Source organism: Bombina bombina, chromosome 10 (assembly GCF_027579735.1).
Source record: "Bombina bombina isolate aBomBom1 chromosome 10, aBomBom1.pri, whole genome shotgun sequence".
NCBI lineage: Eukaryota > Metazoa > Chordata > Amphibia > Anura > Bombinatoridae > Bombina > Bombina bombina.
Genome location: NC_069508.1, coordinates 13,334,829 through 13,351,613, shown reverse-complemented (window position 1 = coordinate 13,351,613; position 16,785 = coordinate 13,334,829). Strand labels below are relative to the sequence as shown.

The following is a 16,785-nucleotide window of genomic DNA, read 5'->3' as shown; positions in this document are numbered from 1 at the left end:
TTTTTGGACATGAATAAGAACCATGATAATGACTTTGATTTTTGGACATGAATAAGAACCATGATAATGACTATGACTTTTCAACATGATTAAGAACCACGATAATGACTGATTTTTAGACATGAATAATAATTACCATGATAATGACTATAATTTTTGGACATGAATAAGAACCATGATAATGACTATGATTTTTAGACATTAATAGGAACCATGATGATGAATATGATTTTTAGACATGAATAAGAGCCATGATAATGACTATGATTTTGGACATGAATAAGAACCACGATAATGACTATGATTTTTGGACATGAATAAGAACCATTAACATGACTATGATTTTTAGACTTGAATAATAACCATGATAATATCTATAATTTTTGGACATGAATAAGAACCATGATAATGACTATGATTTTTCGACATGAATAAGAACCATGATAATGACTATAATTTTTGGACATGAATAAGAACCATGATAATGAATATAATTTTTGGACATGAATAAAAACCATAATGACTATGATTTTTAGACATGAATAAGAATCATTATAATGACTATAATTCTTGAACATGAATAAGAACCCTGATAATGACTATGATTTTTAAACATGAATAAGAATCATGATATTGACTATCGGCTAGATTACGAGTCTTGCGTTAAGGGGTCCTAACTGCTTTTTAACGCCCGCTGGTATTACGAGTCAGGCAGGTACAGGTGTACCGCTCACTTTTTTTCCGCAATTTTAGCATACCGCAAATCCCCTTACATCAATTGCGTATCCTATCTTTTTAATGGGATTTGCCTAATGCCGGTATTACGATCACTGGAAAAAGTGAGCGGTACACCCTCTCCTGTCCAGACTCCTAACACATTTAAAAGTCAGTAGTTAAGAGTTTTATGGGCTAACGCCAGAACATAAAGCTCTTAACTAAAGTGCTAAAAAGTACACTAACACCCATAAACTACCTATTAACCCCTAAACCGAGGCTCCCCCACATCGCAAACACTATAATAAAATTATTTAACCCCTAATCTGCCGACCGGACATCGCCGCCACTTTAATAAATGTATTAACCCCTAAACCGCCGCACTCCTGCCTCGCAAACACTAGTTAAATTTTATTAACCCCTAATCTGCCGTCCCTAACATCACCGACACCTACCTACATTTATTAACCCCTAATCTGCTGCCCACAACATCGCCGCTACTATATTAAATGTATTAACCCCTAAACCTAAGTCTAACCCTAACCCCCCCTAACTTAAATATAATTTAAATAAAACAAAATTAAATTACTACAATTAAATAAATTATTCCTATTTAAAACTAAATACTTACCTATTAAATAAACCCTAAGCTAGCTACAATATAACTAATAATTACATTGTAGCCATTTTAGGATTTTTATTTATTTTACAGGCAACTTTGTATTTATTTTAACTAGGTACAATAGTTATTAAATAGTTATTAACTATTTAATAACTACCTAGCTAAAATAAATACAAAAGGACCTGTAAAATAAACCCTAACCTAAGTTACAATTACACCTAACACTACACTATAATTAAACTAATTACCTAAACTATCTACAATTAATTACAATTAAATTAAATAAACTAAATTACGGAAAAAAACACTAAATTACAGAAAATAAAAAAATAATTACAAGAATTTTAAGATAATTACATCTAATCTAATCCCCCTAATAAAATTAAAAAGCCCCCCCAAAATAATAAAAATCCCTACCCTATACTAAATTACAAATAGCCCTTAAAAGGGCCTTTTGCGGGGCATTGCCCCAAAGTAATCAGCTCTTTCACCTGTAAAAAAAAAAATACAATACCCCCCAACATTAAAACCCACCACCCACACACTCAACCCTACTCTAAAAACCACCCAATCCCCCCTTAATAAAACCTAACACTACCCCCTTGAAGATCACCCTACCTTGAGACGTCTTCACCTAGCCGGGCACAAGTGGTCCTCCAGAGGGATTTTTATTATTTTGGGGGGCTTTTTTATTTTATTAGGGGGATTAGATTAGGTGTAATTAGCTTAAAATTCTTGTAATTATTTTTTTATTTTCTGTAATTTAGTATTTTTTTTCCCCGTAATTTAGTTTATTTAATTTAATTTAATTGTAATTAATTGTAGGTAGTTTAGATAATTAGTTTAATTATAGTGTAGTGTTAGGTGTAATTGTAACTTAGGTTAGGATTTATTTTACAGGTAGATTTGTATTTATTTTAGCTAGGTAGTTAGTAAATAGTTAATAACTATTTAATAACTATTCTACCTAGTTAAAATAAATACAAAGTTGCCTGTAAAATAAATATAAATCCTAAAATGGCTACAATGTAGTCATGATAATGACTATGATTTTTGGACATGAATAAAAACCATGATAATGACTATGATTTTTGGACATGAATAAAAACCATGATAATGACTATGATTTTTGGACATGAATAAAAACCATGATAATGACTATGATTTTTAGACATTAATAAGATTCATGATAATGACTAATTTTTGGACATGAATAGAAATCATGTTAATGACTACATTTAAACTAGCACTATGCATTACGGGCTTTGTATAGGTATGTAAGAATGTCATATTGTAAAGAGGACTATTAGTTGTGGACATATACAGGACATGCATTATATTATTTGCTATTGATATCAACACAAGAAGCCGTAATTATTTGGTGCTGTAACTCATTATCTTTTTTCTGATTAAGTGTCATTGACACACACTTTAATTTTGTTTACCAGGAGTCTGTATTATGTCCTGTTATGCTCTTTTTGCCTGGGGGGGGGGCTTTACTTATGTTTCTGTGTATGATTAACATTGCATTTGATCTTTATATTCTATTGACCAAATAATATTTCCACTGTTTACCTCATCTTCCTGTTGTTGCTTATCAGATGTTTCTATATACTGAAAACACCTCTGTATAAGATATCAGTCAGAGTGTAATGTTATAAATAGCAGTCTTATTCTACTAATATTAACATTTATTTACTTTAGGTTTTTATCTGATTTACTATTGGCTCTCTTTTGAATTAATATTGGTTCTCATTTGATTTACTATTGTCCCTCTTTTGGGATTCAAATCCTTAGTCTCACTTTCATTGTAACCAGTGTTTTTGTACTATGTTAGATGCCCCAGTTGTATTATTTAATTATACAGTGACACTCGTTGCCGTTATTAATACACATATTGCCACACTGTCTTATGAAGGTTTCCATGGTTACCTAACCTTATGGGCTTTGAGATATAAATATATATATTTTTTATATGCCCTCATGCCCGCCACCACCATCAATATAAAGTCTAGAAGCACCCTGTACTACAGTCTCCTGATGTTTAGTAAAATATCATCATCATCATTTTTGTTTATACATGAAGATCTTCTTTATTACACAGCACATGTCAAGGTAAAGTATGAGCACAAGGGTATACAGTAGATAACAAGTGGAAACATTTCATGCATGTTATTTCTGTTGTATTGGTCTGTCCCACATAGGATACTTCTAACCTTTTTCATTCTAGTAACATAAAAATACTGTTGTCTGTCCATGTGTTGTATCATGCAACAACTTATTTTCAAGTATTGATAAGGACAGTTCATAGACAATATTTAATTAGTTAAAATATTTTATAATCCCACAAAAGCTTCCTTTAGGGTAATATAAGCAACAATAGTATACAATAATTACTAATGAATTGTACTATGTCTATTGGTTTTCATGGTTATGTATAAATCAGTGCACTTTGGACAACAAGGTGATGCCAAATAAAAAGAGAACACAGGGAAGTAACAGATACAACTTTGAATTAATAGATCTTGAAAGACTATTGGCCTTGTAAGGCTAAAGATTCACAGGTACAAATGGTGAAAACATAGTTTTGCTGTCCCCTTACAGCTTGAACGTGACCATTTGTATAAGTATTATAATACAAAGTATATATGGTGCCTATTTTTGTTTACATATATAACTCACTGGCTGCCCAGGAGAGAGACTTGTAACAACCACAAGGTTAAGCTCCTCTGTTTTTTTATGGCAGATATGTATTTTCAGAAACAGGAAATAGTGTTGTTCACACACTATAGTGTAAATTACACTATGTGGGACTGACCCTTAACACAGAAATAATGACGAAATTAACAGGCACATTCATATATGTATCGATAGTATATTTCATGTTCCTCTCTGAAAAAAAGTTTTGCAAGCATATTATCAAAAGTTATTTTCACATTTATGTAAAGTATTTTCTGTTGTGCTTTAATCCCAATACATTGTCAATAAACTTTACATCCAGAAATTGACTGTTAATTATTAATGCCAGGTTGCTCCGTTGTATTTACACTTTAATGCAGGGGGTAATAAAAATGACAAGCTTTGCATAATTTTATGAACAGATCCAGTTGTCTTATTGTAAAAATGTCAATAAATTATTCCTTTGCCTGTCTGCAGTAGCATACAATGTCACATATCTAAATCATATGTCAGAAAAAACAGGTCTTAAACATTCAAAAGAAAAAAATACATAAATGTTGTTTTAGGTATATTTATATATATATATATATTGTCTGTTCTTTTTTTTTTGGCTAATTATGTCTTTGTCTTCACTGCAGTAGATTTCCGACCAAACTTTTCCCCTTCTTTAAATACTTTAGGGAATTTTCAAACGCCGGGTTGTATGGCTGTTAAACCCCGAACATTGTTCTCCCTGAAAAAAATCATAGCAAAAAAACGTATTAAACTACAGAGCAACCTGGCACTAACGGGGTAAGCATTTTATTAATTATTTTTTATTTTATAATGTTGCATCCTGTACTGTTGGGGGAAGCAGCACATCTTCACCCAACAGTAAAGGGGTTATTGTGTACTATGTATTGGGTCATAATGTATTAGGTGACTTTTAGAGCCAGTGTCCAGTAGTACATAAAAGTGGTTATTTGAATATCTCCTCCCCAGGCATTTGATCTCTCAGACTTAGAGAAACTGGCTGCAGAAAATAGAGAACAGTGACAGATATGCATAAACTGTGATTCATTTGTCTTTACTTTGTGCTAAGCAACTACCCCTATATCTGCTGGCAACTGAACCATGTCTGATTGCAACTGTCCCATGACTGCTGGCAAGTGCCACTATGTCTGCTAGTAACTAACCCTATGTCATCTAGCAATTGGTGCTATGTCTGTCTGCTAGTAACTACCCCTATGTCATTTAGCAATTGCCGCTATGTCTCCTAGTAACTAACCCTATGTCATCTAGCAACAGCCGCTATGTCTGACTGCTAGTAACTACCCCTATGTCGTCTAACAATTGCCCCCATGTCTTCTAGCAACTAACCCTATGTCTTCTATCAATTGCCCATATGTCAGCTTGCAGCTAACCCTATGTCTTCTATCAATTGCCCATATGTCAGCTAGCAACTAACCCCAATGTCTTCTATCAAATGCCCATATGTCCTCCAGCAACTAATCCTATGTCTTCTATCAATTGCCCATATGTCCTCTAGCAACTAACCTTATCTCTTCTATCAATTACCGATATGTCTGCTAGCAACTAATCCTATGTCTTCTATCAATTGCCCATATGTCTTCTATCAACTAACCCTAAGTCTTCTATCAAATGCCCATATGTTCTCTAGCAACTAGCCCTATGTCTTCTATCAAATGCCCATATGTCCTCTAGCAACTAACCTTATCTCTTCTATCAATTGCCCATATGTCTTCTATCAATTGTCCATATGTCCTCTAGCAACTAACCCTATCTCTTCTATCAATTACCGATATGTCTGCTAGCAATTAATCCTATGTCTTCTATCAATTGCCCATATGTCCTCTAGCAACTAGCCCTATGTCTTCTATCATATGCCCATATGTCCTCTAGCAACTAACCCTATCTCTTCTATCAATTACCGCAATGTCTGCTAGAAACTAATCCTATGTCTTCTATCAATTGCCCATATGTCCTCTAGCAACTAACCCTATCTCTTCTATCAATTACCCATATGTCTGCTAGCAACTAATCCTATGTCTTCTATCAATTACCCATATGTCACATATCAGCTAACCCTATGTCTTCTATCAAATGCCCATATGTCAGCTAGCAGCTAACCCTATGTCTACTTTCAAATGCCCATATGTCCTCTAGCAACTAACCCTATGTCTTCTATCAATTATTCATATGTCTGCAAGCAACTAACCCTATGTCTTCTTTCAATTGCCCATTTGTCCTCTATCAACTAACACTATGTATTCTATCAATTGCCCATATGTCAGCTAGCAGCTAACCCTATGTCTTCTATCAATTGCCCATATGTCAGCTAGCAACTAACCCCAATGTCTTCTATCAAATGCCCATATGTCCTCTAGCAACTAATCCTATGTCTTCTATCAATTACCGATATGTCTGCTAGCAACAAATCCTATGTCTTCTATCAATTGCCCATATGTCTTCTATCAACTAAACCTAGGTCTTCTATCAAATGCCCATATGTTCTCTAGCAACTAGCCCTATGTCTTCTATCAAATGCCCATATGTCCTCTAGAAACTAACCCTATCTCTTCTATCAACTGCCCATATGTCCTCTAGCAACTAACCCTATGTCTTCTATCAATTACCGATATGTCTGCTAGCAACTAATCCTATGTCTTCTATCAATTGCCCATATGTCCTCTAGCAACTAACCCTATGTCTTCTATCAATTACCCATATGTCTGCTAGCAACTAATCCTATGTCTTATATCAATTGCCCATATGTCCTCAAGCAACTAACCCTATGTCTTCTATCAATTACCCATATGTCCTCTAGCAACTAACCCTATGTCTTCTATCAATTATCCATATGTATGCTAGCAACTAATCATATGTGTCTTCTATCAATTACCCATATGTCACATATCAGCTAACCCTATGTCTACTTTCAAATGCCCATATGTCCTCTAGCAACTAACCCTATGTCTTCTATCAATTATTCATATGTCTGCTAGCAACTAACCCTATGTCTTATTTCAATTGCCCATTTGTCCTCTAGCAACTAACCCTATGTCTTCTATCAATTGCCCATATGTCCTCTAGCAACTATCCCTATGTCTTCTATCAATTACCCATATGTCTGATAGCAGCTAACCCTATGTCTTCTATCAATTACCAATATGTCTGCTAGCAACTAATCCTATGTCTGCCACCAATATGTTATCATAGCCTTTCTTTGCTATAGAATCTCCCTGAATATCTCTTTTGTTCCTTGTATAATCACTGTAACTACTCATCAAACCTCAAATAAAACCACTGCTTACAACGTACCCAGATGTAAAACCTTCCATAACTTCTTGTTGCAACTCATACACTAACACCTTCCTATAGCTCTGGTGATTGCTGTCTATATATCCCCTACCGTAGGACTCTCCAAACTACTCCTTCTCACTCCTCCTTTATATGCTTACTGTTATTTTTGCCCCTAACTGTCTTCTATATCCCCTCTTACTGCTTCTTCTAGTAAAGGGAATATTATACAATCGAATCCTTTTAGTCATTGTCCGAACATCACTTTTCTTTGTTGATCAATTTAAAACATATTCTTTGTTGTGTAACAAATCTATTTTACCTGTTCGTTCATCCAAAGGCCGTGAGCATTTTCCTTGAACAAATGTTATCACAATATTAAATGTCTGTTAAATTGTGTCTCTTAGTAAATTAAATAAAGGATTAAAGAAGCATTATGTTCCAAAATACATGAGATAAGCAATTTGTAAATATTCATTGTTGTTTTGAAAAAGTAAATCTGTGAAGCTTAAGATGCAAACAAAACTCAACAGAGCACACATTTTATTCACACAAAATTTAATCAGAATATTTCACAAAGGTTTGGTCCATAAATATTCAAGGGGTTCATTCTATACAATGCATCTTTCAATAAACAAAAACAAAAAAATAAGAACATGGACATTTTTTGTTCTACCACAAACTGTACTGAAACACGAAAATGTATATATAAGAGTATTGAATTTTTTTTGGACTGACCAGCTTGGAGATGCCAAATCTGTCTCTTCTAACAGGGTACACTATTAAAAACAGTGCTTTTTTATTTTATTTTATTTTTATTATTCAGAAATAAGCGCTATACAGTACAAAACTATTGAATTGTCAAAAGGGATTCAAACAGTGATTTTAACAAATGACACATATATATCCTGATTTTCACAAACGTACTCAGAAGTACAATAAGGCACTTTAAAAACTGAGATTTAACCCCACAAAAGGAGTGAAATTCATCCTTATGAAGGCAGAATATACATTTTTGAAACAAACTTTATCCTGAAAAACATGTTATTATATACAGTATCTTCTGCTAATTGAATGATATGTCAACAGGAGTCAGCCATCTTGGATTTGTGGTGTCCTTTGGAAAATGATTATGTAAAGTAAATGCTGTACACTTAGTTTAAACTAAAATCAGTTAGTGCATAATGCAGATTCATCCCTGTATCTCAAGTACAGTTAAATAGTTTGTATAGATCTCCACTGTCCCAAAGATCTTCCTCAATTCAAAATGGCCATTCCTAAATTTTCCACTAGCAAAAAAAAAAAAAGCAAAACTAAACTTTGTAAATAGGCAATATTTTAAATAGAATTCCAATGCAAGTATTTTGATTCATACATTAGGAATTAAATGAATGTCTGAGTTTAAGTTTGTTTAATCTTTTAATGTCATAAAAAACTAAAATGATAATGCCAATAATTTACAAACACTTTTTTTATTTCTTACTTTTCTCTAACAATCTAAAACTGTATCCTGTTTTTTTTAGTTGTTTCAATATAAGATACTTATTTATGGTTTTTATTCTCTAAAACCCTGAGCAAAAACTTTTAAATAAATGCACTTTAACCCCTAAACTGAAGTTAATGGAGCAGTGCACTAGATATGGGCATGTTGTGAAAAGGAATGATGGAGCAGTCTGATATTAATGGATAGCCCACCAAAAGTAAAATACAATATTTAGACTGGTGACCTATATTCATTCATATGAATGAATTTGTAGCAAATATAAAAATATAATTGCTTTATTTATTGGAAAGCAAATGTTATTCATGGATATGCTGGTAGTTGCTTTTACAACAGTAAGTTGAGATATATTGATTGCGTAAATAAGCAGTGCAGTCCTCTCCTGCACTCAAGAGGCATTGCTAAGAGGGAATCTACTAGGTATGTTTTCTCCAGTGTGGCCTCTGGTGTTCTCAAGACTTTACTGATGCGCAGTCCAATTATCACGCTCTACAGACTGTTTGTCAACTGTATATTTGAGTAAGGTGATTTTAAGTGAATATAAGCACTATATCTAAGGGATGCTGGCAGGGATTGTTTAACCAAAAGAGCAGCCAAAGTATGTGAGATCTGAATATGGGCAATTTTGATTGATCTTGGGCTCTAGCCCCAGTTCTTTTTTTTGTAACCTAGCAACAAATCTCCATTTTTACTCACCAGCACAGAGAATCCAAAGGACTCAGCCTTGAATTTCAAATCAGTAATGCTTCCTCATATAATAATACAATTCTGACAGTTATCTTTTTAAAACGTATTTCCATTCCTTTCAGCTGATAGAGGAGTAACACATATTAGTTGTATTCGAGAGATAAGAATTTTCAGCTTTATTATGCTATATCTTGCTTACAATTGCCACAAACCTACCGACTACCTACCCAGAGGGAAGCACAATGTTATACATTTAACCTGCGTCTGTGTAAAGATGTTTCTTTTTCAGCATTAATGGCCATTGACCAAGAACCTGAGGGATTTACTCACATAACTGTGTGTCTGTTGGGAGGCTATATTATTTGGGGAAGCATCAAAGGTTACGGTCTGAAAGTATATTGATAAAAAAATCTTGTGAAGAAACTGCTGTGCATTAGAATAAGTAGGGCCCGGTTATTATAGCCATATGTTTATTTTACCATACACATTAAAGGGACACTGTACTGAACAATGTTCTGTCATCTATAAAAAGGGAAGCATAGTTTGACTTTTGTTTGCTTACAAATAAATATGAAGCAATGACTGTTTAAATTAAAATTAAACTAATATATCAGCTTTGTTCTTCCTTCTAATAATAAATAAATATTGGCGGAAAATACTAAGGAGCATTAGCAGAAAATGTCTATCAGCCAATGAGCATTAGTAGGAATAGTAGGAAATGTCTATCGGCCAATGAGCATTAGTAGGAAATGTCTATCAGCCAATGAGCATTAGTAGGAATAGTAGGAAATGTCTATCGGCCAATGAGCATTAGTAGGAAATGTCTATCAGCCAATTAGCATTAGTTGGATGTACACAATTGATAATTATGTATTAGTTTCAATTTAAGTTGTAAAAAGTCTGCATTATTAGATGCTGCTATCTCAAATGAAAGAACATTTCTGAGTACAATGTCCATTTAAGGTTCATTCTATACATGAAAGTATATTTGGTAGGGGATGGGAAATTAAAACTAGAACCAATTAAAAATGGTTTCCTACTAGTATTACTATTGAATAAGGGCTAGATTAAAAGTGGCACACCACTAAGTTTAGCACACAAGCGATAAGGAGTATTTTGCATCTCTTTTCACACATCAGAAATAGCATGTGTATTAGGAGTTGAAAGTAATTTGCTTGAGTGCATCTAATTTAACATGCGATCTGGTTAGCGTGACTACAGAGCTCTGGTTAACTGTAACATGGGACAAAAAAGTTGCACAAAAAATAAATTTAAACGTACAGTTCCACTCATAATAACACTGTTAAAAATTATTTAAAACATATTGCAATAAAAAGTTATAAGGGCTCAAAGTTATCTCAGGTGTTAGAAGAAAAATGGCTACAAAGAGCTTTAACATAGAGATACATACATATATGTCTAAATATGTATATGTATATATATATTTATGTTTATATGTGTGTACATATGTATTAATGTGTTTTAATGTATATGTACTGTACATATTTAACATTCCAATGTTCTTCACTTACGAGATAATATACTTTTTTATTGTAAATACATATTTTTATTTATATCTATATATACCTATTCCTATAGATATATAGTTATAGATATGTATTTTACATGAACATTATCATATATATATATATATATATATATATATATATATATATATATATAGAAGTATATATTTAATAATAAAAAGTACATTAGGAATGTAAGATATGTGTAACACGCATTAGGGTTTGCAGTTGATGACTAACGCGGTTGGGATTAGCGCACATGAAGAATTGTTATCTTCAGTGCACGTTATTGAAAGGTTAAATATAATATATTTTAAGAAATAATATAAATTAAATTATACATATTGTAATATAGATATATATATAATTTACAGTATGTTTAACAATTTTAAATCATTTTATGAATATTTTTTAATATTATATATGTAATATTTCAACAGTGCGCATTGAAGTAAGCAATTCTTCATGTTACTCCTAAATTGCAAACCCCAATGCGTGTTACACATATTTACATTCCTGTCCTTCACACAGAAAATATTGTACTTATTAATAAATATATATTTCTATAAATATCTGATAATGTTAATGTAAAATTAATATCTACACCTATATCTCTATAGGTATATATTTTATTATATATATATATATATATATATATATATATTAAACAATCAAAGAGAGAGCACGCACCGTGTAAATAATCCAAATTTATTTAGGCATGTAAACGTTTCCGAGGGGTGACCCCGTCTTCAGACAAGTGACAACAACAAGACCTTGTTTTTGTCACTTGTCTGAAGATGGGGTCACCCCCAAAAATGTTTACATGCCTAAATAAATTTGTATTATTTACCCGGCGAGTGCTCTCTCTTTGATTGTTTAATGGATATACTTGGGATGCACCCCGGATTATAATTACAAGTGAGTGCTGGACTCTTGCATTTATATATATATATATATATATATATATATATATATATCTGAATCTATACCTACAGGTATATATCTATTGGAATTAATATACAGGTATAGTTATATATTTATATATAAAAATGTGTATTAACAATAAATAGTACATTCTGCATGTGAAGAACATTGTAATGTGATATTTTCATAACTCCTGTTGGGTTAGCACGCAAGTATAGATTTTTTTTCAGTTATGCTCTCCATTGGCTTATATGGGGAGAAGAAGTTAACGCAGTCACGATAATTTGCTAGCGCGTGTCGGGTTTCGCTTGAACACAAACTTTTTACTTTCAACTTGTAATACACGCACATAAAAAAATCCTCTGTTTAGTGAATTTTAAACTTGAACAGAAGCACTAAACTGCGCTCTGCTCGTAATATAGCCCTAAATGAGTAGGATTTTCTTAATAGTATGTAGTACAGCATTTTCCTTAATAGCAACACTTTAATGTGCAAAAATTTTAATAGGTAAAGCAAGTCATTGGTTGAGAACAATGGTACACAATCATTTAATTAATTAAAAAGATTAACATTCACCAATGTCAAAACCATTTGCTTTAAATTAAAAAAAATCAGGTTAGATGAAGTAATGTATGAAGTTATGTCATAAATCACCACACCTATGAATTTAATCTAACTGATTTCTCTTAACAATTCTTGGAAAATACCCTCTTTCTAGTTTTATTGTATTTTTAAAGATTTGTTTCCATAAAGCATTATTTCTTGCATTCCTTTTAGCTCCTTATGAAAGTACCCTCTTCTTAGTTTTATTGCATCTAAAAAATAATTTTGAGCGTTTTGACCACAGGAGATTTTTTTTTTTAAAAATGTAGGCGTATGTTAGACTATGGGAACTATTTAAGTTTTTTTTTTGTTTTTTTTTAAATTAGGTTATTTTCTGGAATTAGCTGTTTTTGATTATACCAATTAGAAAAACATATAATGTGGCCCATGGTATGCTGAAAAATGTGGTTACCATGGTTACATCACAAAATCATGTTGCAGTTTTAGATTTTAAACTGCTAAATAAAATGCCCTTTAGATTTCTTCTCTGGTCTTAATGTTCCATTATTAAATATTTCTTTAAAGATACAATAAGAACTCAAAAATAGAATTTTGCTTTTATCATTGTCTGCTTGAAGCCTGTGCCCAAATGAAAGCATTGCACATGAGATATTTTATACAAATGTAACAAAACTATTATCTAGAAATACTTAATGTTTGTCTGGTACAATCTGATCCATAACAAATTTTAAAAAATGAAAAAAGCTCCTCAATATGTTCAAAAACATTTTAATTACATATTTCTTATTTCCAAAATCCCAAAAATAGTAATAATAATTATTTCAAAATTATACATGGGAGATAAAAAAGAACAAAATATGATTCTTCTTTATAATAAAAATAATATACAATTTTGCTTTTAATTGGTAATTATTTATTTTTAATTCCAGAAAGATGATTGAGTGTAAAAAAGTAATAATAATTTATAACTGGCACATTATGTTTATTACATTCAGACACAAAAAAAAATATGTGGGGGGAAAAACTAATATTAAAGATAAAAATATAAATTTGGGCTTTTTATTGGAAATAATTAAATAATAAAAAAGTTTGATTCAGCTTTTCCAAAGGCAATGCTACTTTTGCTGATTTCCTTTACATTTTTATATATTTTTTTATTTTTAGCTAAATCATTCCCCAGGATTGTGGAAATAAGTAATATATGATTAGTTTAGAGGCACTTATATGGATATGTAAATGTATTTTTAACCCTCGCTAAATGAGGTTTTCATCTGAAAGAAAAATAAGATAAGTACAGTTTTCTATGTGCACTTGCTAGACTTGTACGTGTCTTTCATGACCAAAAGGCAGAGCAAAATGGGGAAATGAGGGACGATATCAATATACTCCAAAAACTATGGGGCAACAGGAGAACTTCACATAATTAGTGTGGTTTGTGCCATCAAGCGACCAAAACTGTCATTTAAAAATACAAAATAAAGTGCTATCAAAACAGTGAAACAGGCCCCAAATAATGGTGTTTTATAGAAAATTAATCAGATCGTTAAATGGGTTAACAGGTCAAAAAACTGATGGGCAGGCACAGTGACATATAACAATCAATAGAGGTTCACAGTGAGAAGACTAAAGATGGGGAGAAAAAGAGTAGAGAAGTGTCAGGTCTCTTTAACCTATTTTACAGCCCCACTACATTGCAGCCCCTTGCTCTGGCAATGATAATGTCAGCTGAGGGCACACTGACATAAACATGCCACTATTTACTAGAAAAACTCAGGAAAATTGTCTGTGCGTTGTACCTTTCTACTCCATCTTTGTGCACACACCAACCAAACTGACATAAAAGCGACTTCATGTATTTTATGCTGTGAATACAGCATTTCCAAACAAATATGTTTGATTTTTATATTTGTTTTATATTTTTAAAACACATGCATTGTTTTGGTGTTAGAAAAAGCAATTTTAAGATGTGTTGATTGTTATGCCAACAATCCATAAATAAATGCTTTGACTTTTTCTATATCAGGAATGCATTTGTTTTCAAATGTGATAAGTTTGTTTTGATGTACTTTGTTTTGTTTTTTTTAACTTCCACATTCATCTAAGGGATTTTTAGCAGTAGCATTTGTAAATTTGGCAAGACGTGGCACATATCTCTGTATCCTGTCCTTTAACTTCCTCTTTGTTCCAAAGGTGTTGTATCTTTGTTTTTATTGTTTGTCGTTTATTGATGAACAGAAATGTAAAAAATAATAATAGTAATAATGCAAAGTTTGTGAGTAATTCTTATGGACCAGCATGGGTAGAGCTGCCGGACTTGTTAGAAAAGGTTTGTCAGGGTTGTTTGTGAAGGGCTCCCAGATTCACGGGTGTCCATGTTTGGGGTTACGGATGCCCCAACATTTAGTGAGGGGCTGGTGAGGTCTGATAATGTGGGCGTGGCACCAGTTGGTGTAAGAGCAGCACTGTCCGTAGATGCCGGAGCACTGAGAGAGGAACCGTCCACTTTATCTCCTCCCCCATTCTCCTGTCGCAAAAGATTCCTTCTGAATTTCGCTCTTGCGTTTTGAAACCAAACCTGCAAACCAATCCCAGTGCATTCCTTTACCGACTATTTTAAAGCTTTCTTTTTCACATCTACTATATACGTTTTCTCCCTTCTATTTTTTTAGTGCTTAGTGCCCCACCTTAAAAATATTGTCCGTCAGGTTTACCCCCTTCTCTGCCAGCACTCTGTCACTGATTAGCTGGCACTGAAGTGGCTAAAACATTTGGAGAATTAAATTAGTCACATGATATAAATGATTCTGCCATACAATGAAGGGGGAGGGTTACACTTTAGGTTTGACTTCTCATGATTGATTCAGTCTTAGACATTTGAGGTATATGTATGAGACTGCTTATCTTAAATGTGTGAGATTGCTTTCCTGTCAATTCTTAAATAAGTAACAACTAACCTATGATATTTGGAACTTCCCTCTAATGAGTGAGACATTGAATAATTGAGTCGGTGTCCAATTAGTTAGACTGCTTTAAAAAAAAAGTCATGTAGTGAGACTGTTTTCTAGTGAGTAAGATTGAAACAGAGCAACTGTCCCTCAATTATCAAAACAGTTTACCATTAAAGGGGCATTAAAGTATTTTTTTCCCCTTGTTACATCTGAAATAAGGTAATTTACATTCAGTATTTTCTTTTGAAAAAAAGATGTGCATCTCCTGAATAAAACATTTTTCATGAGGTGGAGGTAAAGCTGTGGGAAGTCTTTATCATCCAGTAAGCAATCTGACCCTAGGGATCAGTTGGGCACAAATAAGTACTTCCTATAAGATCTAGTATAAATTACAATAAATTTAACTTAACCGTTTTTTAATGCAAAAATATTTTAACTTTTTAGCAACACTCTTTCAAATTAATAACAAAACTTTTGTGCATTTAATGTCCCTTTAAGATAAACTTGTAGTGAACTTACAGTATATCACAGAGCTGTGACACTGAGTGACAGTTATCCAAAGAGAGAAACATACTACTGTTCAAATACTTAGATTGTTCTCTTGCAAGTGAGAGTGCCATAAATATGTAAAACTGTAACCTTTAACTGAAACTGTGTCTGTGCATGAATTAGGTTGTTCTTTCTTGCTTTTTTCTACAAAAATATGTTAGACTACCCTTGTATGTGTGAGACTGCCTTATTTTAAGACTTATCTCTGCTTCAGGCTTTGCTAAACGTAAACAACAGATTGTTTCAACACCAAAGAAACCAGTGGGCAGGGCTAGTGTTGGCACTCCGATATCTAATTGATGGAATGATAGGGGCTATTGGTATGATATGACTCTGGCCTATTCAACATAACAAACATCACAATGGTAATTCCAAGAAAAGGGGACACTTATCTCTCACCTGCAAAACTCTTTTAGTTAATCCTGTTTTCTGGGCCAGTTGCTTGAGATCTTTTGCATCTGGATTGTGGTTTATAGCAAAGTAGGATTTCATAGTGCGGAGCTGGTGATGCTTGAAGGACGTTCGCATCTTTTGGTCTTTTGTGAAGGAGGATAAGACTGGTCCCTGTCCAGATCGGCATCATTTTCATTGCACCCTGATTTGTAATGAGACAAAGGACAAATCCAATGATTTATTAGCAGAATACAATAGCAACATATCTCTTACATGAAATAACAATAGTAAAATAACGTTTTTCTACACCAATATGATAATAAAATAAATAAATGTGTATTTTAATTGTCATATGAGTAATGCATAATAATAATAATT

General features: G+C 32.8%; 1 protein-coding gene across 1 annotated transcript in view; it reads right to left on the bottom strand.

Annotated features, from left to right (window-relative positions):
• Positions 1-14,738: 14,738 nt before the first annotated feature.
• Positions 14,739-16,785, bottom strand: part of LHX9 (LIM homeobox 9) — a 59,646-nt gene continuing 57,599 nt past the window's right edge. The window contains 3 exon segments of the mRNA XM_053693506.1: positions 14,739-15,092; positions 16,414-16,544; positions 16,547-16,621. Of these exon segments, the coding sequence (XP_053549481.1) occupies positions 14,835-15,092; positions 16,414-16,544; positions 16,547-16,621 (464 nt within the window). The 3' untranslated portion in view covers positions 14,739-14,834.